The following is a 25,871-nucleotide window of genomic DNA, read 5'->3' as shown; positions in this document are numbered from 1 at the left end:
GGTACATGCATCCTCTTCATGTCCGTATCCCACTTGGGAGGGAAAGAGAGAAGGAGTTACTTCCAGAAATTCTACCAGAAGAATGTAGAAAACTTCTCCAGAAGTCTCTACACAAACTGTTTCTAGGCACTCATTAGTCCAAGTCACATTATAAGCCCATTCTTAACCCAACTGTTGTTAAGAGTATGGAATTACCCTTAGATCAACCAGCCTTACATTTGGAAGTGGGACCCTGCAACACATGGGTTTCTTGTAGGAGGAGTGGCTGCCTGAACTTTTGTTAGTGATCTCTTGGGAAGAAAAATGAGGATAGATGGTTTGTTGGCAACTAATAATGTGCATTACATCATATTTGTGTGTGTATCTGTGTGTTTGCTATTACTATCTCTGGGTGGATGAGATTAAGAATGATCTCATTTTCTTTATATTTAAATTTATTGAATGAATTTTTTTGCAATAAGGCTCAGAGCCTATGAAACCCAATGTATTTAAACAATCTCCTTTTTGTGAGCTGTTTAAATGGGTGCTATCTTAAGCCTACGTACTTAAATTTTATTGGTGGTGCAATCTCAGGGAAGCAAAAGTGAGGAGAAGCTAAGTGAGGAAACAAAGTGCAGAGAACCAACACAAAGGGGTGGGTAACGTTACAAGCTGGCCATGGCCTTGCAACATACACAGCTGGTTATCCGGTCTTACAGAATGTCTCTAGAGAGGCCATAGGAAACTACTGCGTTCAGAATAGTTTCTCAGAGGGAAGGAAGGAGGAGCAGTTTATCAGCTGGTTCCTTCCTGTCTCCAATCTCTCACAGGTTGTTGCCCCACGGGGTGTGACCTCCAGGAAACCTCACGGGTGTGCACCTGACTCCTCCCAAGAGGATGCCAGAGCCTCTGCAGGGTGTCTCTCATTGCCATCAGAGCTGCGCAGCTCCTTGGTCTGTGGGAGGGAGTAGGGCAGCAGAGAACAGTGCGAGAGCAACCCTGGCTGAAGTAAAGAAAGAGGCTGCATGCAATCTAGGAGGGGAGGTGAAGCCAAGTGGCTATTCTGGGCCGCTGACTAGAACAATGTTCTCCAGTAAAGTCCACTTGATTTTCTTCTTTCCCTGAACCTTTCTAAGCACTTGGCACCTTTCTTTGTCTCTGGTCTTGTGTGTACTTATTGCACAAGACCAAATTACACCTGAAGGGCAGAACACACTCATCTTTGTATTCCTCTTGCATACAGTGGGCATTCAATGAATGTTTAAAAATAAAAATTGATATTCTTAAATTCACTCTGGTATGACAGTTATCAGAGGCTAGAAGTACTGAAGATTCAGGAGGAAATCTGTAAAGTAACAAAGTACTATGAATAGCACATTATTCCTTTAAAGGAACTTGTATTTTATGTCAGCAAAATAGAAGGCTTTATCAAACTAACTTAGAGGATTAAAAGGCAATATTCTTTGTGATTTCCTCATTCCATGTTATTTTACAGATAGTATTCTGGAAGCATGTAAGCATACACTTAGAGATAGGTTAACATTGGCACAGGACTTTTTCTCTATTTTAGGAAGGAGAAAAATCAAAATCCTATCTTGTGAGTGTGGAAGCAGCAACATAGTTTTGTCGTAGGGTAGTATTAATCCATCAGTTCATCCATTCAACAGTGATTTAGCATCTGTGTACAAGGGATGGTGTCGGGTGGTGTGAGACATACAAAGGCATGCTTGTTACCTTCATGAAGCTTATAATCTGGCAGGTGAAAGAAGTTAAATGGAAAGTACGATAATACAAGTTAGGATGGGGTAAATTCCCTTACTTTTATTCTATTATTAGTTTAAAATGTTTGTTTACTGAGAATACCCCGTAACTACAGAGGAATAGCCTAAGCAAAGTGGGCTATAAAATATTAATTTGAAAATCTTCTCTTTTTAAACCTTTATATACCCCAAAAGAGTCAGAATATAACTATGTGGGCAACTGTCCATCAACTTTTTGATAACTAGAATGCAAAATTGAGTAGTTTTTAAATGCATATAATCTCATATACTTTACTCAGAATCTGACACAAAACCTAACTAACAGTTCAATACTTTTGACTCATCAGAGTTAGTTCATAAACAGACACCAAACAGTCGCCCAAAAGAGACTAATTTACACAGCATGCTTTTCCATAAGAGTTTGCTACCACCAACCCCCTAAGCTAGTACCTGGAGTCCATAAAGCCAAAGTATTTCGGTACTGAAAAAGATGTTAAAACCATTTTACAGAATAAGAAACTGATTAGAGAGGATTGTGTGACTTGCCTAAAGTCATATGATTCGTTAGTAGCAGGAGCACTGAATCCCCGTCACACTGGTATTTAAGATTAGGTAAAATGCATACAATATGTATTTTCAAATATAAATTCCTCAGCTTCTTCTAAGTTGGCCATAACTTGATAAATCTTTTTCTAAAAAGTCTAAAGTGTTTGAAATTACCATTACACATGAATAATTTTATTTGTTTGATTGATATTTAGGAAGTTTCTGTTACGTGTTGCGCACTGAGGTTACAAAGATAAAAGGCAAGAAAAAGATAGTCTCTGGCTTGAGTGTGGGGAGCAAGGAAATGGAAACGGCGAGACTATCAAATGTGAGCAGTGCTGGCCTAGGAGTGTGTGTGAGGTACTAAGGCACCAGGAAAGTCTCCACTGACAAAGAGCTGCATGAGAACCGGGTCTAGAAAAAATGAGAAGGTGCACACCACGCAGACAACGGGGAGAGAAGGGCACTTACAGAAGAAGCTGCTGTGCAAAGCATGATGTTTGGAAGAGCCAGGCATGCTGGAGGGTGCAGTGTGAGAGCGAATGCTGGAAAGGGGATAGTCACTGTGCCAGACGGGCAAGGGCCTTAAATTAAATGCCCTAAAAGGAGTCTGAACTATCTGTAAGGAACAGGCAACTGTTGAAGGATTTTTAGAAGAGCTGCCTGCTCAGTTTTATGTCCACGCAGAGTGGCCTTGGCGGGGGAGGGGGGGGGGGGTCAAGTCTGCAGGTTAAGACATTAGGACAACAATTCTGGTTAGAGACAAAGGAACTTGGGAGACCATGAAGGTGGAGGGGGATGAGCAGCACTGATTTCACCCTTTGATTATAATAAATATAAAACTGCCAACACATTTTCAGAAGAGTAAATTCTTCTCCAACAAATTCTTGCAGTGATTTTTATCCTGTTTACTGTGAAATGAAATCAGGTTAAGACTCTACAGTACATAAAATTGTCAAAGTAAAAACTCTTACCTAAAACCATTAACCTCTAATGTAGAATATTGTGTTAAGCTTGTTATTTCTGAGAAAGTAGTTCTGAATTTTTGTAAATAAGTAAAAAATCTGATATTTAAAAGAAATGTAGCCACATTTTTACAAAAATGTCCTCCTTCACCCCATCAATGTTCTTACTCCCTTCATCTGTACCACAAATTTGTGCATGCTGACATTTTAAACAATAGACAACAGGTGTCTTAACCAATGGCATTTGCTGTAACGTTGAATAGATGCCCAATTAACACCAACATCAAGTCTAGGATGTGTTTTCAAGTACCTTCTACCCTGTTGACGTGAATGCTTAAAAAATTAAACAAAAGCTCATCTACTTAGAATTTTCCAAGCAACAGTTCACAATTAAATATTCAATTGAGGGCTACACTTAAACTCAACTAAAAACTGTCACATCAGACAGACACATTCATGCTTATTGGTCAATTTAGAAATGTGTCATTTACATTCTCGCTTAGTTAGGGATCCAAACATCTGAAAAATGAATAGGTCCAGAGAGTCCTTCTGCCTACCAAACTTTATTTTCTCCCATCAGTTAGAGTCATCAATAATCAATGACGTGAATTTAGTAATTACTTATTTACATATTTAAACTGACATTTTGAAATGACAATGAGAAGCTGACAACTAACTGTTCTCTAAGGAAATGCCCTTTCTCTCCATATGGTTTCTACTCTGGGACTAACACTTAAAGAGATTTTCAATTTACCAAACAACAGAGAATCTCTCCAGCTGAGACCCCCATGGAAATTCATTTAGAATGCAAATGCCTAACCTTCTGTACCAAGAATTTAAATGCCATTCCCACTGATGCTAAGAAGCCAGTTATAAAATGAAAATTCATCTCTAGCATAGACTTTGGGTAAATTAAACAGTAAAGAATTTGAAGGCTTTAGGGGAAAATAGGTTTTCCTGTGTTAGCTTCGCAGCACGTATGGTAGAAAAGGCCCTCAAGTAAGGCCCACAGGTTCATTCTTTTCCAAGAGGCTATGTTATCTTGGCTCTTTGTCTCAAAATAGAGATATTAATTCCTGTTGCAAGGATTAAATGAGATAATGTATGGACTAACTGACTGTAAACTATGAAGCTTCTATAAACATATACTATGATTACTTCAGACATTCACTAATATGCTGACTCAAAATAAAAAGACTATACAATAAAGATGTGGGCTGGAGGACAAAAACAAAAATACCCTGAAAAATATAGCTACTAAAAATGCATGTGAACAAATTGATCTATAGATTCAACACAATCCCTATCAAAAATCATAGCTGCCTGTTTTGAAGAAATTGGCAAGCTTATCCTAAAATTTGCATTGGAACTCAAGAGACTAAGAATAGCCAAACAAGGGGCTGGCCCCGTGGCCGAGTGGTTAAGTTCGCGCGCTTCGCTGCAGGCGGCCCAGTGTTTCGTTAGTTTGAATCCTGGGCGCGGACATGGCACTGCTCATCAGACCACGCTGAGGCAGCGTCCCACATGCCACAACTAGAAGAACCCACAACGAAGAATACACAACTATGTACGGGGGGGCTTTGGGGAGAAAATGGAAAAAATAAAATCTTTAAAAAAAAAAAAAAAAAAGAATAGCCAAAAAATCTTAAAAAAAGAACAAAGTTGGAGGATTCACACTTTCCGATTTCAAAATTTAAACAACAAAGCAACAGTAACCAAACAGTGTGGTACTGGTATAAGGACAGGCATATACATCAAGGGAAAAGAATGGAGAGTCCAGAAATAAACTCTTACATTTATCGTCAATTCATTTTTGACAAGGGTGTCAAGAAAATGCGAAAAGAATAGTAGTCTTTTCAACAAACGGTGCTGGGACAACTGGATATTCACATGCAAAAGAATGAACTTGGATCTCTTCACAACATACACAAAAGTTAACTCCAAACGGATCATAGGTGGTATATATACACAATGGAATGTTACTCAGCCATAAGAAATGATGAAATCTAGCCATTTGTGACAACATTGATAGACCCTGAGGGTATCATACTAAGTGAAATAAGTCAGACAGAGAAAGCCAAATACCACATCATCTCACGAATAAGTAGAAGATAAAAACAACAACAAACAATCACATAAAGATAGAGATTGGATCAGTGGTTACCAGAGGGGAAGGGGGAGGTCGGAGGGTGGAAGGGGTGATTAGGCACATGTGTGTGGTAATGGATTATAATTAGTCTCTGGGTGGTGAACATGATATAACCTACAAAGGAATATAAATATAATGATGTAAACCTGAAACTTACCTAATGTTATAAACCAATGTTACTTCAATTAAAAAAAAAATGGATCGTAGACCTAAACGTAAGAACTAAGACTATAAAACTCTTAGAAGAAAACATAAAAGTAAATCTTCGTGATCTTGGGTTAAGCAAAGCCTTCTTGGATATGACATCAAAACACAAACAGTAAAAGGTCACTTAAGGCATGATTCCTTTATATGAAATGCCCACACTAGGCAAATCTATGGAGATAGAAAGTAGATTAACAGTTGCCTAAGGCTGGGGAGGTTGAGGGAAATGTGGATGACTGCTAAAGGGTACAGCGTTCCTTTTTGAGGTGATGAAGATGTTCTAAAATTGATTATGGTGATGGTTGCACAATTCTGTGAATATACTAAAAACATCAAATTGTACACTTTAAATGGGAAAATTGTGTAGTCTGTAAGTTATAGCTCAATAAACCTGTTTAAAAATAATTTAAAGAAATGCATATGAAAAGCAGCATTGAATAGTGGTCATGACCCTCATTTGAGAACCAGACACATGAGTTGAAGTTCAGGTCTTACTAACTGTGGAATCTTGAGCAAATAACTATCTCTGAGCCTGTTTTTCTCACCTTTACATTGTATGTAATAATAATTCCTTTTTCAAAGGGGCTATGATGAGTATTAACTGAGGTCATGTATATAAAGTACTTGCTTAGCATAGAGCCTAAAACACAGTAAACACTCAATAATGTTAGCTATTTGGGGCCCGCCTGGTGGTGCAGCAGTTCAGTTTGCACGTTCCGCTTCTTGGTGGTCCAGGGTTCACCAGTTCACATCCCGGGTCCAGACATGGCACCACTTGACATGCCATGCTGTGGTAGGCATCCCACATAGAAAGCAGAAGAAGATGGACATGGATGTTAGCTCAGGGCCAGGCTTCCTCAAGCAAAAAGAGGAGGACTGGCAGTAGTTAGCTCAGGGCTAATCTTCCTCAAAAAACATAAATAAATAAAAAATAATGTTAGCTATTAAAAGAAAAGCTATGTGGGCCTATGCTGTAGGTAGTAGTTTAAAAACAGTAAGTTGGTTGAGGTGTTCCTGTAAATGTTATCATAAAATTATTTATACATAAACTTAATAAATACAGTGTTTCTAAATAGGCAGGCCCACTTTGGGTCACTCAGAAAAAAGAGAAGTCAGGACTCCACTTCAGGTCAAGATAGAAGCAGAGAAACTGGATTTACCCTCCTACCTAAAACAACTAGAAAACCAAACAAATTTAATGAAACAATGATTTCCAGACATTATATAATGGATAGCACAAGACTGTGATCCCTGAATAAAGGTAAATTAGCAAGGTGAGCCTACAATTATATCAACTTACTGCCTGGAGGCAGTTTACAGGCTCCAGAATAGGAGGGGGAATCCAGACAGCACCCAGTGGTCTCACTGAGTTGAGGAGGTGGAGAACAAACTTCTCTAAGGTTGACAGAATTTGTGGTGCAGAGGGAAGAGGAGGGAATGCCTCAGAGAGAGAGCTCCAGAGATCTGCAGAGGCTAAATTAGCTCTAGACTGAAGGCTGCTCTGATCCTGCCTAACCAAGTTGAAAGGCAAGCTTCCAAAAGATCCAAACTCAACTGCATGCCAGAACGAAGTAAAGGAATATAACAAAAGCCAGCACTCAACAAGTTAAAATGTCTGGCATTCAATCAAAAATTACCAGGCATGCAAAGAAGCAGAAATATGTCCTATAACCAGAAGAAAAATCCATCAATAGAAACAGACCCAGAGATGAAGGAATTAGCAGACAAGGAAGTTAAAACAGTGATTATAAATCCATTCCATATACTCAAATGGAACTTCTAGAAGTGAAAAATCCAGAATTCCAACAAACACAAGAATTCCAACAAACCCCAAGCAGGAGAAAGCATAGATGAGCATTTCATCACCCCACTTTATGGGTAAGGAAACTAAGACACAGGCAGGGACTGGTACCAAGTCATACAGTTACCTAGTGGCAGAGCCTAGAACGAAGCCAACTTTCCTGACTCAGATCCAGTGCTCTTTCCACTATGTTGCAGAGCAATAACATGATCTGACTTACTCTTTAATAGGTCACCTGGTTGCTGTATGCATAGTCTGCATGTGTGGAGGGTAGAGGGGCCAGGGCAGAAACAAGAGCCTATTGTAATAATCTTGGTGTGAGATGGATGATGGTTTGGACCTGAGTAGGGAAGGTGATGAGAAACGGTCAGATACAAGCTATATTTTAAAGGCAGAATTGGTGGATCTGCTGATGGATTGAATGTACTGTTAAAAAAGAAAAGAATGCAGGATGACTATTTTTTGACTTAAGCCTCTAACAAGGAGTAGCAATTTACTGTAATGGGGAGAACTGAGGCAGGAAGGGCTGGGGAGGGGACGGAGGAATTTTGTTGTGTATGTGGTAAGTTTGAGAGACCTTCAGACGTGCAAATCAAGTATGCAGTTGCTACACATACCTGTCTTATATTCAACGGCGAGGTTGTGGTCCGAGATATGGAAAGATCATAAATGTGGTAGACAAATGACTCAAGTTTGGGAAGCTCGAGGCTAGATGATCCTTAAGGGTCTTTAGATATGAAGGATTCATGATTCAATAATGTGATGCCATCTTGCTCAGGCTGAGCAGTCTCTTACCAGTCTCACAGAGGGCCCTTCCTATCATTATGGTTTCTCTTGCACTATTGCTTTGCCAGGATTATCCACTTTTTCTCCTTTGCTTCTACAGTATCTATCTTGCATGGTTACCGTGAGCGTTAAATAAGTTACATAAAATACCTGGTGAGCACTCAATAAATGTTAAGGCTATCTTATCTTTTTTGTTTTTATTTTATTTTTTTTTAAAGATTTTATTTTTTCCTTTTTCTCCCCAAAGCCCCCCAGTACATAGTTGTATATTCTTTGTTGTGGGTCCTTCTAGTTGTCGCATGTGGGACGCTGCCTCAGCGTGGTTTAATGAGCAGTGCCATGTCCGCGCCCAGGATTCGAACCAACGAAACACTGGGCCGCCTGCAGCGGAGCGCGCAAACTTAACCACTCGGCCACGGGGCCAGCCCCAAGGCTATCTTATCTTAAATACAGAATCCTGTTTCTCAAAACGTAATTTCACTTTACATGAATGTTCATAGTACCTTTATTCCTAATAGCCTCAAACTAGAAGCAGCCCAAATGTCCACCAACAAGTGAATGCCTAAACGAATTGTGGTAGATCCATACAATGGAACATTAGTCAGTAATAAAAAGAAGGAACTAATGAATACATAATGGTATGCATGAATCTCCCAAGCTCTAAAAAAGCCAGACAGAAAATAGTACATGCTGTATGACTGCATTTATATGAAATACTAAAAGACTAATCTAATCTAGAGTGACAGAGGAGCCAGCCTTGTGTGCTCTGCTTCGGCAACCTGGGGTTTGCTGGTTCACATCCTAAACACAGACCTACACTCATCGAGATACGCTGTGGCGGCATCCCACATACAAAATAGGGGAAGACTGGCACAGATGTTAGCCCAGTGACAATCTTCCTCAAGCAAAAAGAGGAAGCTTGGCAACAGATTTTAGCTCAGGGCCAATCTTCCTCATAAAAAATTAAAATAAAAAGTAAAAAAATTAAAAAACATAGAGCGACAGAAAGCAGATCAGTGATTGCAGGGGACTAGAATCAGGGTGGAGATTGATCAGGAAGGGCACAGGAAACTTTTTGGGGTTATGAAAATCAACCTTGATTGAGGTAGTGGTTCTACAGGTATATAAATGTATCAGAACTCATTGAAATATACAATTAAAATGAGTTCATCGTATTGTATGAGAGTAATCAGGAAATACCACATATCAGAGTTAGCTCTTCTGGGTGACTGGGTACCAAATTTGCCCCGTTCAAAATTCTCTCGTTCATATTAGTTTTAATGGTTTTTCTTTTATTTTTCTTTTTTTCCTTCACTCACATTCAGTTTATACTTTTTTAAGTGACATTATAGTTTGACTGCGGCTTTGAGGTTTTTGGTATTATTCAGTTTCCTTGAAGTCTGGCTTTGGTTATGCTATTCTATGAATCTCACCAAAGCCTCTCTTTTAAAAATTGTTTTCCAGAGTTATCACTTCTAAGAATAACCCTTATGTCACAGGACTCTACTTGGCCATAAGATAAGGAATCTAGAGGTCATAGTCTTTCTATTCCATTTACCTTTTGTTTAAGTGGCTCCTCTCTCTAGCCTCCCCAAACAAGATTTCTGCTACCACTGACCAGGGGAAGAAAAGTAGAGTATATATAACATGTAGATCTGTGGTTCTTTAGTTAAATACTAAGAAAATTTGAAAATCTTTTGTTGCTGTTTTATTGTTTAAAGAAGACTAAACAAAGTGTTTGCAAAGCAATTCTAGTTCACAAATTTTGCTAATAATTCTAGTTTTGACTCACTCTTTAATAACATAGTACATGGAACTATGAAAGTGTTTATTCTAGCATTATATAAAATATATTTCAAAACTTCTAAAGTGCATAGTTTAATATTGTGAAATCTGAATGTTTCTTACAATTCTATTGGCCTAATGCTGACATAGTTACTAATGCTTGTGCAGCATGAATCAGGTTGTTATTCCTGGTAACATGACTAGATAACTGCCACTCTCCATGGTTCCTTAAGAATACAAGTCGTGGTTATGGTCTGAGAACCTTCCAGTAAGACCAGAAGTACCAACATCAATACTTGCAGAAAGGGTGTCAGCATCTCAGAAAAAAATCCTATAGAAAACAGTGGAGCCTCCTTTAAAGAAATGCTGCATCCCTGATATTTTGATGCCACAGAGGTCGATACTGGGTAGTAAAACACAGCATCAATACTCTGAATCAAAACTGATTTAGAAGACTTGGACTTTAAACGTGAAGAAGTTTTAGGATTTTTTTGAACAATTTGATTAGCTGTTTTCCTTCTTTATGTATGCACAATAGTGAAACACAATAAAAATATATGACTAAAGAAATTTAAGGGAGACCTTTCAATAAGAATAAAATAAAAAATCTAATTAATAAGATGTGTTTTATCATAGTTTGATTGGTACATAAAATACTGGTGTGTCCCAATCTATGGCATCTTAGATTCAATGAAATTCCAAAGCAAATAACTGGAAACAAACTAAATGTCCAACATAGGAGAATAATTAAATAAATAAATAAAATAATGGAATATTATAATTACAAATCATATTTCCAATCTTTTTTTTGTGACAGCTTTATTGAGATGTAATCCACATACCATAAAATTAACTCATGTAAAATGTACGATCCAATGGTTTTTAGTATATTCCTAGAGTTGTGCAACTATTGCTACAATCAACTTTAGAAGATTTTCATCATCTAAAAAAGAAATTCTGCACTCTTAGCTATCATCCTTCAATCTTCCCATTACCTTCAGGCCTAAGTAACCACCAATCTACTTTCTGTCTCTATAAATTTATATATTCTGGACATTTCAGATAAATGGAATCATATAATACGTAGTCTTTTTGACTGGCTTAAGTTACCATAATGCTTTTAAGGTTCACCCATGTTGTAGCATGTTTCAGTACTTCACTCCTCTTCATACTGAACAATATTCCATTGGGTAGAAGTATCACATCTTGTTCATTCATTTATCAGTTGATAGACATTTGGGTTGTTTGCACCTTTTGACTATTATGAATAATGCTGCTGTGAACATTCACGTACAAGTTTGTGTGAGGACATACGTTTTCAGTTCTCTTGCATAAATACCCAGGGGTAGAACTGCTGGATCATATAGTAATTCTACATTTAAGGGTATAAGACTATTTTCCAAAGTGGCTATATCATTTCACATTTCTACCAGTAGTATATAAGGGTTCTGATTTCTCCACATCCTTGCCAACACTTGTTATTATATGACTTTTTGATTATAGCCACCCTACTGGGTGTAAAGTGGTGTTTCATTGTAGCTTTGATTTGCATTTTCCTAGTGGCTAATGATGTTGAGTATCTTTTCATGTGTTTATTGGCCATTTGTATATCTTCTTTGGAGAAAAGTCTATTCAGATCCTTTGTGCATTTTTTAATTGGGTTATTTATCTTTTTATTATAGAGAGTTCTTTATACAATCTAGATACAAATCCCTTATCAAATATATGATTCACAAATATTTTCTCCCATTCTTTGAGCTTTCACTTTTTTGGTAGTGTCCTTTGAAGGACAAGTTTTAAAAATTTTGATGAAGCCAAATTATCTATTTTTTCTTTTGTAGCCTGGGTTTTGGTGTCATATATAAGAATCCACTGCCAAATCCAAGGTGACAAGATTTTGTCCAACGTTTTCTTCTGAGAATTTAATAGTTTTAGCTCTTACGTTTAAGTTTCTTGATCTGTTTTGAGTTAATTTTTGTACATGAGGAATGTGAGGAGTACATACATTTTGTATGTAAAGAATATATACATTTTGTATGTAAGGGAAGTGTCCAACTTCATTCTTTTATATGTGACAATCCAGTTGTCCCAGCACTGCTTGTTGAAAAGTCTATTCTTTCCCCATTTCACCCTTGATTTTGGCACCCTTCTCTTGACACTCTTGTTGAAAACCAATTCACCATATACACATGGGTTTGGGGGTCTCAGTTCTATTTCATTGACCTACACATCTATCTTTTGCCGGTACCACACTGTCTTGATTACCGTTGTTTTGTGGTGTTTTGAAATTGGAAACTCTGAACCCTCCAACTTTGTTCTTCTTTTTCAAGATTGTTTTGACTATTCTGAGTCCCTTGAATTTCCACATGAATTTTAGGACAGTTTGTCAATTTCTGCAAAAAAGTGGCAGCTGGGATTCTGAGAAAGGTTGCATTGAATCTATAATTCACTTTGGAGAAATACTGCCATTATAACAACATTAAATCTTCCTATCCAAGAACATGGGATGTATTTCCTTTTATCCAATCTTTTTTTTTTCCTTCTTCTCCCCAAAGCCCTCCAGTACATAGTTGTATATTCTAGTTGTGGGTCCTTCTGGTTGTGGCATGTGGGATGCTGCCTCAGCATGGCCTGATGAGTGGTGCCATGTCCACGTCCAGGATCTGAACTGGTGAAACCCTGGGCCACCGAAGTGGAGTGTGTGAACTTAACCACTCAGCCGTGGGGCCGGCCCCAATCCAATCACTTTTAATGTACTAGAGGAACCATATGATGCAGATATGTCACTAGGAAAATGGAAATGATATTCCTTGGTTATCGGATAATAGAAGATTTTGATTTTACTTTCATACGTTTCTGTATTTTCCAAATTTCAACAAGTATACCTTTAAATAACCAGAAAAAAGTTATTTTTAAAGGAAAATATTCTTTAATAAAATATGCTTAAGTTAAAGTGTTTCATAAACATGGAATATGCTTGGAAATAAAAATGCTTGAAAGATTTTTCAATATACATGAACATACCACTGTTTATTCTTGATCACTTACTCATCAGAATTTACTGATTGAATACTTTATGGCAAATACTGTGCTAGGTCCTGAGTGTACTGTTTTAAAAAAACAGATATGATTCCTGCCCTCATGAAGGCTACATCTAATGGGAGAATGGGAAAGAGGCAAACAAAGTAGTAAACAGAAATGTAATTACAGGGCTGGCCCAGTGGCATAGTGGTTAAGTTCACATGCTCTGCTTTGGTGGCCCAGGGTTCACAGGGTCAGATCCTGGGCATGGACCTAGCACCACTCATCAAGCCACGCTGTGGAGGCATCTCACATAAAATAGAGGAAGAATGACACAGATGGTAGCTCAGCCACAATCTTCCTCAAGCAAAAAGAGGAAGATTGGCAACAGATGTTAGCTCTTGGCCAATCTTCCTCAGACACACGCAAAAAATGTAATTACAAGTTGTAAAGAGTACTTTGGAAGAAACCCATTGGTACTATGACGGGGAATAATGGTGAGGTAGAGCTAACCCACTTTGATATACTGGTCAGGGTAGCTCTCTCTATGACACCAACATATAAGCTGAGGCTTCAGACTAGATATAAATGTAAGTGTTGGTTTTAGATATTTGTCAAAATGTTCAAGATAGTTTCTTAAACTGAAAGGTAAAAATAAGAAACTTTAAAATTCTGAAGGGAAATTAATTTCAACAAATAGAGTAATCCCACAATCTCTTATAACAGCATAAATAGGGCCCAAAAAAATTCAATGCCATTAAATGTGGGGTTAACTCATCGTAAGGTTAATGACATGCAGAAGAGCCTGCTGTGGTCCAACTGTGCAGGCCAAATCCTGTCCTGCCCAAGCCGTGGTTTGGCTCCATCTGATGGTAGCTGTCTGCTCCAGCTTAACTATGCATGGGGATGATTCTAGGTCCCTCTGAGCGCTAGGAGTTTCTGGGCAGAAGCAGAAGTTCCAGGAATCTCCAGTTAGCTGATGCCTTTTTTGTTAGCCTGATGGGGAAGGCTGAGCTGAGAGAATATTGAAGATTCAAAGCCCCACGTTTTACCTCCCTCTTCCTGAGATGGTGTACCCTGACATTTCCCCTCCTGGCCTCAGTCTATCTTCCACTTATCCTCCCTCCAAACATAAGATCTCCACCCACTCCTGTTTGAGAATGAGGGCTAGGCAAAGGACCAGAGTCAATACAGAGTTCACTGTGGGTTATCATGGGGGTCTTATTATATGTTTTGGTTGCTACTTGCGTACCCAATATTCATTCCCTGCTCTTAGTAACAGAACTCAGATGTTGTTTGGGAGGCAATGTGACCAACTGAATTATATGCTTCCTTGAGCTCTACTGCAAGTAGGCATGGTAAGGTGATGTACTTTGACCAACAAGACGTCAATTAAGGGATTTGGGAAAGCTCTGCTTTAAGGACATAGGCACCACTCTTTTCAGCTTTCTTTTACACCTTTCTCCCTAGAACCTGGAGATGGGGCTGGAGATAGAGCAATCATTTTAAGACCATGAGATAACCACCAGGATGAATGCTTTATGTGAAGAATAGTGATGCAGAAAGATAGAAGGAAGCTGGGCATTGTGGAACAGCTGCTCCAGCCTGGATGGACCACCTCCAGACTTCTAACTGAGAAAGTCAACTCTTATTTGACTACGGTTAGTTTTCTATTATATACAGCCAACTGAAATCCTAATGGCTACAGCTGTGTACCATGAGCATAAACTTAACATCTTTTGAAGAATCCAAGGTTTTTAAGGTTTTAATGTAGGAAGTCCAACTCTCATGTTTAATAAAAGAGAAAATTCACAGCACTCCACACCTTATCACCCACTATAAAGTGGTTAGTAAAGGTCATTAAACAGGGGTAGCACAAAGGAGCGGCTTCCAAGAGGGAGTCATTTAATGCCACTTATCTTCATTAATCCCATTCCCCAAACCATACCAAATAAACATAAACTCCGGTAAAGCTGTGCTTGCTATGTAAACATATTTCTAGACAAGTTCCTTGGTCCCCCTTTCAATAATAAGATTGCTATCCCTGATCTCCTCTAATATGGGAATTTTGTCACAGTATAAAATAACTTCCAGGGTAACTCTGCCCACAGTTAAAGTTATGGCTTAGGGTTTATTACTGCACATATTTTTCAACTTTCAAGCAGATACATTAAAGTGATGTGGCTCAAGGAACAATACAGTTTTTTCCAATTTGCCTCAGCAGGTTGCTACTCTAATCTGAAATCCCCTCTTTACCACCACCCCCTTACACTCAATGCCTCATCCTCCAAAACAAAGCCCTTGAATTATGCTTACAGAATTCATTATTCTTCAGGGTAGATACAGCTCCATTCAAAGTAATATGAGCATCTGTACAGAAAGTGTAGCTCAGACAAAGTAACATATTAATAGGCCCGATTAGAGGAAAAGAAGGAGAGAATTCTGCTGGTTTTCTATATGGACTCTGGCCCACGTGAAATTAAATTCTTTTTGCATCCTAATATGAAGAATGTAGATTTTTTTTATTATTGCAAATGAGATAATGCCCTTTCAAGTAGGAAAAACCCACAAAACTATATATATCAAAATATATCAAAACTATATGTATCTAAACTATACAATGAAATTTTTTATCCCAGAACCAAAACAGGGAAACGCTTCCAGATAAAATACTATATGTAGCCAACTAGAGTTACATATTTTTTTCATTATAGAACAGAATTACTCCATAAAGTTTTCTGATATCTTTGTAATATTTCCCAAAGAAACTTCAGAAAAATAATAAAATTCAGCTAAGAATGATCATAACTGAGTCAAGAGTCCCAAATAAATGATTATTTTTCTAATTGTCAAATTCTTACATGTCAAATTACTTGTTTCTGAGATCTTTTTAAAAACTTTTTGGAGAAAATTCCCCACTCTCTTTTTTTTTCTCTAAATAGGCAGGGACAATCAGCAGGAGGCAGCTCGTGATTTTCAGAGAACTTGAGCATCACCAAGAGAAAGGCTAAAGAAACGTAACACACAACTTAGGCTGCCTACTTCCTTGAAGGCAATTCAAATTTCGGCGGGCGCGTAAGGTCTTCAGCGCCCTGTGGCAACCCTTCGGAGAAGGATACCGTAAAACATTAGATCGCCTTCTTCACCATCAGTGTCTGAAAAGTGATAAAAATTTGGGCAGAAGTAGTTATTTTGCCAAGCTCTGAGACTTCAAGCCGCAACACCGCCCCTGTAGGGGATCTGGAAGCAAACACAGCGAGGGTTACGAGCGGTCGCGGAGGGGCGCCCCGAGACCCCTCTGGAGACTCATCTGGTTTGCGCGCGGAGCCGCGGTGGGGAGCAGGGTCTATTTTCAAGACTCACCTCTAAACCCCAGTTTGTGCCTGAGTGCTTTATTCCCCTCAGGCTAATACGTTTAAACTAGCTATGGGTGGCAAACTATGCCCATTCTTTGGGCTCCCAAGTTTGGCACGCAGAGGCTCTGTGGCACATGAAAGTTCTTCACAGCTTGTTTTCACGTCCAACTCTGTCTCTGAGAGCGCATCCCTATCCTGGTCCGGCCCTGGGGCTGTCACCGAGGAGCCGGACAGATCGCTGCCCGGTGCCACATCTTGACGGCCAGGAGCCCGAGGCTGCAGGGCAGCCCCTCCGACCTGGACAAGTGGCCCGCATTCGTCTCCCCACAGGCAGGAGCGCTCCGAGACCCGGGCAGCACTTGCATCCTAAAGAGATGTCTCCCAACACCCAGACAAAGACAGCTCTGGGAAAAGTTGGAACAACTGGCACCACGAGAAGGCGAGTAGATCAGCCCCTCGGTCTCGGTGGCCGAGCCGACGACACGCTCTTACAGTCGCAGCCAACTTTTCCCGTGAGCTTCTGAGCAACTTGCTGGAAGTTGGGACGAGGAGGCAGGGAAGGGGTCAAGGGCAGCGCGGAGAGGCTGGTCGCGCCCCAGCCGGTTTCGCGTACCTCCCCGAGTACCTGCTAATGTATCCGTCGCCGTCGCCGTCGCACGTCTGGAAGAGGCGCCGCATCCTCTCCTCCTCGCCGGTGCTGGACGTGTCGCTGCTGCTGCTGCCGCCACCGCCGCCGCCGCTGCTGCCGCCGCTGGCGCTCCCCGCCGCAGCCGCCGCCATCATGCGCCCGCTCCCTGCTCGGGAGGAAGAGGACGCGCGGCAGGAGGAGGAATCCGTGAGGCGCAAAAGCTCTTCGCAGCCCCGAACCTGCCTGACAACCGAGCATGCCCAGTGGCCGCCGGGGCGCTCCGAGCGAGGGATTCCACCTCTCCGGGTTTTGCCCGGGCTGGGAAGATGGGCGCTCTGGAATAGCAGGAGTAGGCACCTTAGGGGAGAGGCAGAAGGGGAAGGTGTCTCGTGGAGTCAGGGAGCCAAGGGTGGCGACGGGGACGCGAGGGGAGGGAGAGAACACAGGAGGCCTCCGAGAAGGGTGTCAGCTCTGCGCATCGGACCACGACGCGGGCCACTGGGACTTGGGGATGCTTCAGGCAGAGCGCGGGTGTTCTCTCGGCAGAACTCTTCCAACTGCCAGGAGTCGTGGATTCCTTTTTCAGAAAAAAAAGATAAACGCTCCAGTTTTGCAGACTTAAAGCGGTGCTCGTGGTCCCACTCTGCGGGACTGAGTTCTGCACCCATAGTCCCAAATGAGACCCGGAATGGCTGGTCATTTTATGCATTTTTAACACCTGTCAAGAAATCTGACCCTCCTTGGCTCCGACTGGTCTTCCACTCTATAGTGGGAACAGTCTGTGCTCCCGTGTAAGATTGTGCACGTTTGGTCCGTTATTGGAAACAGCTCACTCTCCTGACCTGGCATCACTTGAATTTTCCCCAACAGCTTTAACAACATCAACAGCGAACAGAATCGATGGTCTTATTTGATCCACTCAAGAAACCTGAAAAATGTCTTTATTGTCAATTTAGGATTTAGGAGGTGGGTAGCTACCTCATAGTGTTATTTTGGTTATAAAATAAAACAGTATAGAATGCACTTAGGACAATGCCTAGCACCTAGTAAGTGCTCTATAAATATTAGCTGCCACTATCCCCATTACAGATAAGAAACACTGAGGCACCCAGACTTGCTTAAGGTTCCAGGCTCAGTAAGTGTTAAGGCAGAGGCAAGGCCAGGCAAGCGCTCTAAACCCCCAGAGCCGATCCCTTAAACACCACACTATCTTTCCACCATAGCAGAAAAGGAACCACAATGAACCAATTTTGTGGTTGAGAGAATGACTCATTATTCTGTCCCAGACTTTCTGCCAGAGGTCTATAAAGTCCTGTGATGATTTTAAAAAACATCTGCAGATTCTCTCGTCTGCAGAGTCTTGCTTCATCAAGAGGTGGAGTCTGTCGCCTCCCCTTGACCCTGAGTGGGCCTTTGTGATTGTTTGGACTCCTGAAACCAGGTTAGAAAAGACAATACAGATTCCACCTGGCTCTCTCAGTTGGGACACAGACCTTTGAAGTCCAGAAGTGACTTGAAAGAAGTTTGGCCACCCTGAAGCTGCCATGCTGGAGAGAACATGCAGAGACCATGTAAAGACGGAAAGAGAGGCCCAAGGAGCCTCAGCTGTTTGAGCTTTCCCAGCCCAGGTGCTAGACAAGTGACTGAGTGCTCCTTCAGATGATGCTTGCCCTAGACACGTGAGAGACTCTGAGCAAAAGCAGCGTGAGAGATTCTGCATAAAAGCTGTCTAGCTGAGCCCAGCCAACCCCCAGAAATATGTAACAATAATAAAAGGATTGTTTTTGTTTTAAGCCACTACATTTGGAGGTGATTTGCCATGCAGCAGTAGGTAACTGGAACATGTCCCTATGTCTTGGGACTCTCTACCAGGTCATAAGGAAGGTGTCTCTGCCCTCTTCTCCCCTCTCTCCACCCTATCCACCCATTCCTACTTTAGATCTTTTTAATTCTGTAAGCTCCCAGTATTTCAGGGAACTTATAATCATATAATGAATAGGATGTTGTCTTAGAAAAATTTTGTCAATATATTCAATCATATTTGCTTAAAAGATGCTACTAGCAACACAAATATTCCTGGCTACAATGGAACAAGGACCAATACCCAAGTTTCTAAAAATAAATAAATAAATATTTAAAAATCTTTATTCTAATTTTTCATAGAATAAAACTTTTGTTGTTGTCTGACAATACAGCCAGACAGGAGTTGTTACCCTTAATCTTCCTGTAGAATTGATGGTCTGTGGGGAAAAAAAGTAAGAAAAAAAGCATTTTTCTAAATAGAAAAAGGTATGGAGAGTATGGAAACCCAAAGGATTTTCCAGGATTTGCGTAGATCTCTACATAACTACACTCCATATATACAGAAAGTGGAGTATAAATTCAGTCAGTTACATTTCAAAGCAAGGAATGTTTTTCTCCTGAGAGAATACATGCACGACAGCTCTGGAAATTTAAATTTAAACCATCTTGAATTAAATCTGAGCACACAAAAAGTGGGTCTTGACAAATTTCCTAAACAACATTTGCTCATGCTTGGGTAACTCAGAAATGGCTGAACAGAAAGGTTCAACCTTCCAGAAAAGAATTTGCTTCTGAGCTGATAAGAAGCATATGAAATTTCAGCTGAAAAGGTTACTAGAAGAAAGAGAAATTTGTAAGACATTGAAAATAGAGATGGCATGTGAATATAAAGATGATAAATGTAAAGCAGGAGCTTGAAATGAGAGCAATACCCAGGCCCATAAATCTAACAGTCCTGGTTATGTCATAATTTCAAAGGTTTTATGTATTTATCTGAGATGAGTACATAGCTCAACGTCGTTGTCCTTATCCAGTTTTTTTTCTTGTCAGATTCTTCTTGGTTATAATAACACTTCATATTTATGTACTACATTTCAAAATACGCTGTAGACATTATAAGATATGCTGTCTTATATGTCTAAAGGTACCAGTTAAAACAAATAAAACAATGGCAGCACTGTGCAAACTTGATTACCTGGTGCCTGCCCTTCCAAATTCTGTTTACCAAACTAGGACTACAAGCTGGAGTTGAAATGAGGACCCTTCTGGTGCCCTCTGCCCACCTTTCTCTCTAGGGCTCTCTCTGAGCCCGGCTAAGGTCCTATATCCCTCAAGAAAACTTCCTTCACCTACCCAGGTGGCACTGATCTCCTAGCGCTCTCCTAGCTTAAAACATACATTTTGAGAGCAGAATCAAATAGTTTAATGGTGATTTGCCTCCCTTACTCACCAATTATTTATTATTAAATGAGGTTGTAAATTGAGAGAAAACAGTGAGGTAGAGTTGAGGGAGCTCAACTAACTTTTACTGAGCCCTTATCACAAATCAGTCAGTTCTGATTTAAATGTTTAAATACTTTACCTCACTTAATGCTATCTAGTGGGGGAAAGTATTTATCATTGCTATTTATGGGGTGGGGGTTGGTGAGTGGGGGGAATTAAATCCAAAAAGTTTAGAGTAACATGCCTAAGTAAAGAGCTGGACTTGAACTCCTATCCACCTGTCAAGCCCATGTTCCTCACATTTACTTCATGTTGTCTTAATATCAGGCCAGTGCTATCTGTGTTAGCATTACTCTTTTTGAGAAACACTGAAAAGGGGTAACAATAATAAACTTTATATTTATATATTTGTTTCTTATATATTTATAATCATAAAGAGTCATCATGAGCTTTTATAATCTGTCCCAGTTTGGGTTCTCTGGGAGACCGCCTCCAAGACAGAGTTTCACATGCAGGATGCTTACTAGAGAGTGCCAGTGAAGGGAGCAGGAGGGGACAGAGGGAGAAGTCATGCTGTGACACAGGCCCAGAGCACCCTTGTCTGACTTCACAGAAGCTCTGGAGCTAAAATGGCCTATATTAATTCCCTGTTACTGTTGTCACAATTTGCCACAAACTTAGTGACTTAAAACAAAACAAATTTATTAACTTACAGTTCTGGAGGTCAGAAATCAAAAATGAGGGGCCAGCCCCGTGGCCTAGTGGTTAAGTTTGCGCACTCTGCTTCGGCGGCCCAGGATTTCCGTGGTTCAGATCCTGGGCGGGGACATGGCACCGCTCATCGGGCCACGGTGAGGCGGCGTCCCACATGCCACACCTAGAAGGACCCACAACTAAAATATACAACTATATACTGGGGGGATTTGGGGAGAAAAAAGCAGAAAAAAAAAAAAAAGATTGGCAATGGTTGTTAGCTCAGGTGCCAATCTTTAAAAAAAAAAAAAGAAATCAAAAATGAGTCTCACTGAGCTAAAATCAAGGTGTCAGCAAAACTGTTCCTTCTGGAGGCTCTATCAGGGAATCCATTTGCTTGTCTTTTCCACCTTCTAGAGGCTGTCTGCATTCCTTGACTCTTGGTTCCTTCCTCCATTGTCAAAGCCAGCTGAGTAGCATTTTCAAATCTCTCTTACTTGAACCCCTTATCTGCCTCCCTCTTATACTTTAAAGAACCCCTCTGATTCTACTGGGCCCACCCAGATAATCTAGGATAATCATTTTCGATTCAGCTGATTAGCAACCAGAATCTATCTGTTACCTTAATTTCCCTTTGCCATGTAACATAACATATTCATAGGTTCCAAGGATTAGGACGTGGATACCTTTAGAGGGTCAATTATTCTACCTACCACATAGTCCATCCAATTATCCTGTACTGAAATGAAAGGGCTGGGTTTTTACACCTCTGCCTCAATCAGTCATTGAATGTAGAGCCACATGCCATTGGATCCACAACCCGGAAACGTTGTGACCTTGGCAAGGTGACTTTCTGTAGCACAGTCAATTCCTGGTGAACTGACAGGTTGTCACAAGACAACCTTCTTAGTAGCTGGGCAGCACTCTTAGAAGCTAGGCAACAAGTCCTTTCTTGAAGGGAGAACTGGATGGTGCATTTCCATGTTCATCACAGGTCACTCCTTGAGCCATTGGATCCACTTCTTCATGTATGTTTGGGGAACATCTCCTCCAGGATTCTGCTGGCCCTCTCCTTCTGGGGGGATCTTTGAAGAGGAAATTTAGTGGTAAAAGTTACATTCCCCACCACTGCTGCAGGTCCTAGGGTCCCAAATGCTACTCATTGTCTCCCTCCTCCACTACCAAGTCTAGACTCCCTTTACCTCAGAGAGCCAGCCTAGGGGGTTTACTTGGTGTCACAACCAGATCCTCATCTCTGATTGCTACACTTGTTGATTTTCTGTTATAACTGGACAAGGGAGTGTGAAGAGGTACCCATATAAATCACCTGTGTGCTAAAAATATTCCTTTTGCTCCTGTTATGTAACTGTAGCCTTGCCTCTCCTTGATGATTAGGGTCAATTGCCTCAGCCAAGATAGTGACTCTTCTTTTTGGCTGCTGATATCTGTATCCCTTGGTGGAAGTGGTCTTCCATTGGAGAATAGGACTTCTAACCCTGCAGAGGTGAGAGCTTTTGGGGACAATTTCCCAAATGGATTGTGAGGAGTCAAGGTAAATGTGGTTATCCCGCTTCCACCCCTTGGTTTCTAGACCCATGTAGTCTTCCTACTGGAGATGCAGCACTATATGAAGTTTTTGATTCAAAGTATAGTTTGTGTCCTGGAGGATGGTTCACCATCATCACCTTCAAGCTGGCTCTTCAGCTGTTCTTCCAGGAGGATGTTCTACTTCTCTTTTCAGCAGCTTCTTCGTGGTGCAGTATGTGAAATGACCAGTGAATCCCATGGTCATAGCCCATCCTGCACTTCAGGTAATGTGGTTTACCTCATTTGACACAATCTTATGTGGGATCCCATGTTAATAGATCAAATACTCTGTAAGCCCTTGGACAGTAATACTGGCTGAAGCCCTGCAGGTAGGAAAGGCAAACTCATGCCAGGAACATGTATCCAGTATGAGCATGAATCACTGGCCCTTTCAGAGTAGAAGTGGCCCAATGTAGTCAACCTGCCACCAAAAGGTCAATTGGTCTCCTCAAGGAATAGTGCTACATTGGGACCCAGCATTAGTTTCTGTTAATGGCAGGTTGGACATTTGGTAGCAGTAGCAGCAACATCAGCCTTGTTAAGTGGGTGCTTATGTTGTGGGGGCCATGCATAGCCTCCATTTCTGTCACCAAGTTTACTTCATTTTATGCCCATAGTGCTGACACTGCAGTGGCTGATGGCAGGGGCTAGCTGGTGTCATCTGGCTGAGGCATTTTGTCTACTCTCTATACAAAGTAAATGACCACTTGAAGCTCTGTTTATTGGGAGGATTGTCCCTTGTTACAGTTTTGGTTCTCAGGGAAGCATACCGGGAGGCAGAATTTGTTGTGCAGGATATCTATTAAGGAATGTGCTGGAAAGGACTGTGGAAAAAAGAGAAAGGAAGCAAGATTGGACAGAGGGAGGAGTATAGCTTGGTATAGACCTGATAGCAATCTTAGTTGACCTGATAGGGAGCTCTGGAGCTAAAATGAGTTTTCAGAGTTGTCCTATGTTGGCCTGCATGACTAGGCCTTTATATCTCTATCTTAGTCAGTCACAGGATGTAGGCTGCTCTGAGAAGGTCAGTTGTGACTCTGCTCAAGGAGCTTCTTTGAGGCTGAGTCACTCCTTGAGCAGTTGACGGCTGAAGGCTGCCACTGATGGCATTCCCAGCTGCTGGAGCAATAAGTCCTTTCTTGAAGGGGGATTCAGTGGCACATCTTTACGTCCACACTGAATCAGATACCCTGAGTTCAAATCCTATCCATATTAATTACTTCCTGGGTGATCTTGGACAAATTACTTAATCTCTCTGAGTTTTGGTTGCTTCATCTATAAAATGGGGGTTGTAGTATTACTTATTTCTTGGGAATATTGTGAAATTCAGGGACATAATTCATGTAAAGCACATTATACGAATCACTAGGAAGAGCCCAGTGAAACTGAGGTATTATTATTTTTTATTAGAGAACTGGATCAGGCTATATATCATGATATTTCTGGGACCTTTACTGTTGGATATCTCATATCATCAGACATTCTCTTTTAAAATGTTTTACGTTTTTCTTTCTGGGTTCATATATAGGAGGTTAGCTATAGTATTTAGATTCAAATCTCTGGAAAAAGGGCCTGGTGTTTTCTTTGCACACACAGCACCTCTTGTATATAAGAGGCTTGCATTTCTTCTTGCAGCTAAAGGGTGTGGCAAACATAGTAGGGAATTCTGGAGTAGGCTGAGTGTGTGCCTGGCTCTGCGTCATCATCATCACTGTCACATTACCTCAGACGATGACTGGCTCTCCAACTCCCTCCACCCCAGCTATGATGGGTTTGATGGGTGTGAAGAGGAGCCTTCCTTCTGGCAGGTGGTCAATGTTGGTTGACTTTAAATAATCCCTCACTAAACATCATCTCTTAAAAGGAGCCTAGGTATCTTGGATTTAAACTGAGCAGCCATACTCTGTGAGGGGTCAAACTGGCCCCCAAAGAAGGAAATGGTGAAGCCAAGAGCCCCAAAGGGAAGAGTTCCAACTCAACATCCTATGCAAAGCCCTTGGGCCAGTGGTTTTCAAACTGCAGGTTGCAACTCATCAATGGATTGAAAAATCATTTTAGTGGATGGTGACCAGCTTTTTTTTTTTTCTAATGAGCTAGAGAAATAGAAACTAGAAAATATCTGAATGCATTAACCTAGTAGTCTTACATATAGTTTCAAAAAATTTTTTCATTTGTACATGTATGTATTTTTTCTGGAATACGATATAAAAATCGTGTGTATCTGGCTGAAATACACTACCTTAGGGGGACGATACATATAGCAAGAACAGTTACCCTGACACTTTTAGCCCAGAAGTCTTACTTTTCTTTCTTTTCTTTTGATCAGGAATGGCTTGAGGCGTTTCTTTTATTCCTCTCCATTTTATTCACCTTCTATTCATCATACTTGGAGTGATCAAGGAAGAATGCATTTTATTTCTGTTCCTCCTATGCCCCTCTCAGTTCCAAGTGGTGCCTGGCGTGGGCCAAGAAGCCTGGTCTGCTCTATTTCTCTCTCCTAGTAGGCAAAGCAGTCAAGAGTGAGCTAGGCTGCTGGGTTCAGGGAGAGAGTTGGAGCAAGCTTCTTTATCTGAGATGGGGGGAGCCAATGAAGAAATTACTGGAAACATCATTTGGATCCTCAAATCTAAGTTGCTAGGCAGAAATCTGGAGCCAATGTACAGAGGTAAACAATGTCAGAAACAAAGTTGGGGGAGGAAGGGTTGACCTCACAGGGTCGAAATGGGAGGAAGAGACGTGAAAGAAAAGAATTCGCAAAATGAGGAACATCCACAGCAATGCTTCATGAGTTGAAAATGAGAAAAGCTAAAAACATATAAGCTACTTCTTTATCTATAAATTTTCATATTATAAATGTGCCAAAAGGAGATGATAGGGCTGTGGGTTACATAGGTGTATCCATTTCCAAACTATATAGCTACAAATTGTGCATCTCAGTATATATACATTTTACTTTAAAAAATTATAATAATTGAGTAAGAGTGGGAAGTGTGTAGAGATACAGATGGATCAAGAATGGGAGATTGTTGAGGTTGGGCATTGGGTACATGGGGATTCATTATACTATTCTGTTTACTTTGTATTTGAAGTTTTCCACAATACGAACCGGAAAAAAATGTTTCAAAATGCCTTAAATGCTCTTCCATGTTATTAATCCATCCAAGAGCTGATATTATCTTTTCCCCTGTAATCTCAAACCAACACGGAAGCAACAAATGGGCTACACTGTCTCCACATTCTTGGCTGTTTGGAACAGCCACATCCTGAAGCCTCAATAGACCAAGCTCTCCAGGAGAGGCTTATCTACCATAGCCACACTGGGCAATCAGAAGGGAGCTAAGAGACAGAGATGGTGGCTTTGTGTG

At 40.7% G+C, this 25,871-nt stretch overlaps 1 protein-coding gene across 3 annotated transcripts in view; it reads right to left on the bottom strand.

Annotated features, from left to right (window-relative positions):
• MCC (MCC regulator of WNT signaling pathway) overlaps window positions 1-17,311 on the bottom strand; it is a 407,698-nt gene extending 390,387 nt beyond the window's left edge. Inside the window, exon 1 of one of the 3 annotated variants that reach the window (XM_001504578.7) lies at window positions 16,978-17,311. In XM_001504578.7, coding sequence (XP_001504628.1) covers window positions 16,978-17,135 — 158 coding nt within the window. In that variant the 5' untranslated portion in view covers window positions 17,136-17,311. Of the gene's footprint in view, window positions 1-16,965 lie in introns of all 3 variants that reach the window. The other 2 variants (XM_070234444.1, XM_023617859.2) reach the window with 2 other exon arrangements.
• Window positions 17,312-25,871: the final 8,560 nt, after the last annotated feature.

Source organism: Equus caballus, chromosome 14 (genome assembly GCF_041296265.1).
Source record: "Equus caballus isolate H_3958 breed thoroughbred chromosome 14, TB-T2T, whole genome shotgun sequence".
NCBI lineage: Eukaryota > Metazoa > Chordata > Mammalia > Perissodactyla > Equidae > Equus > Equus caballus.
The sequence above is the reverse complement of the archived record's forward strand: the minus strand, read 5'-3'. Positions and strand labels throughout refer to the sequence as shown.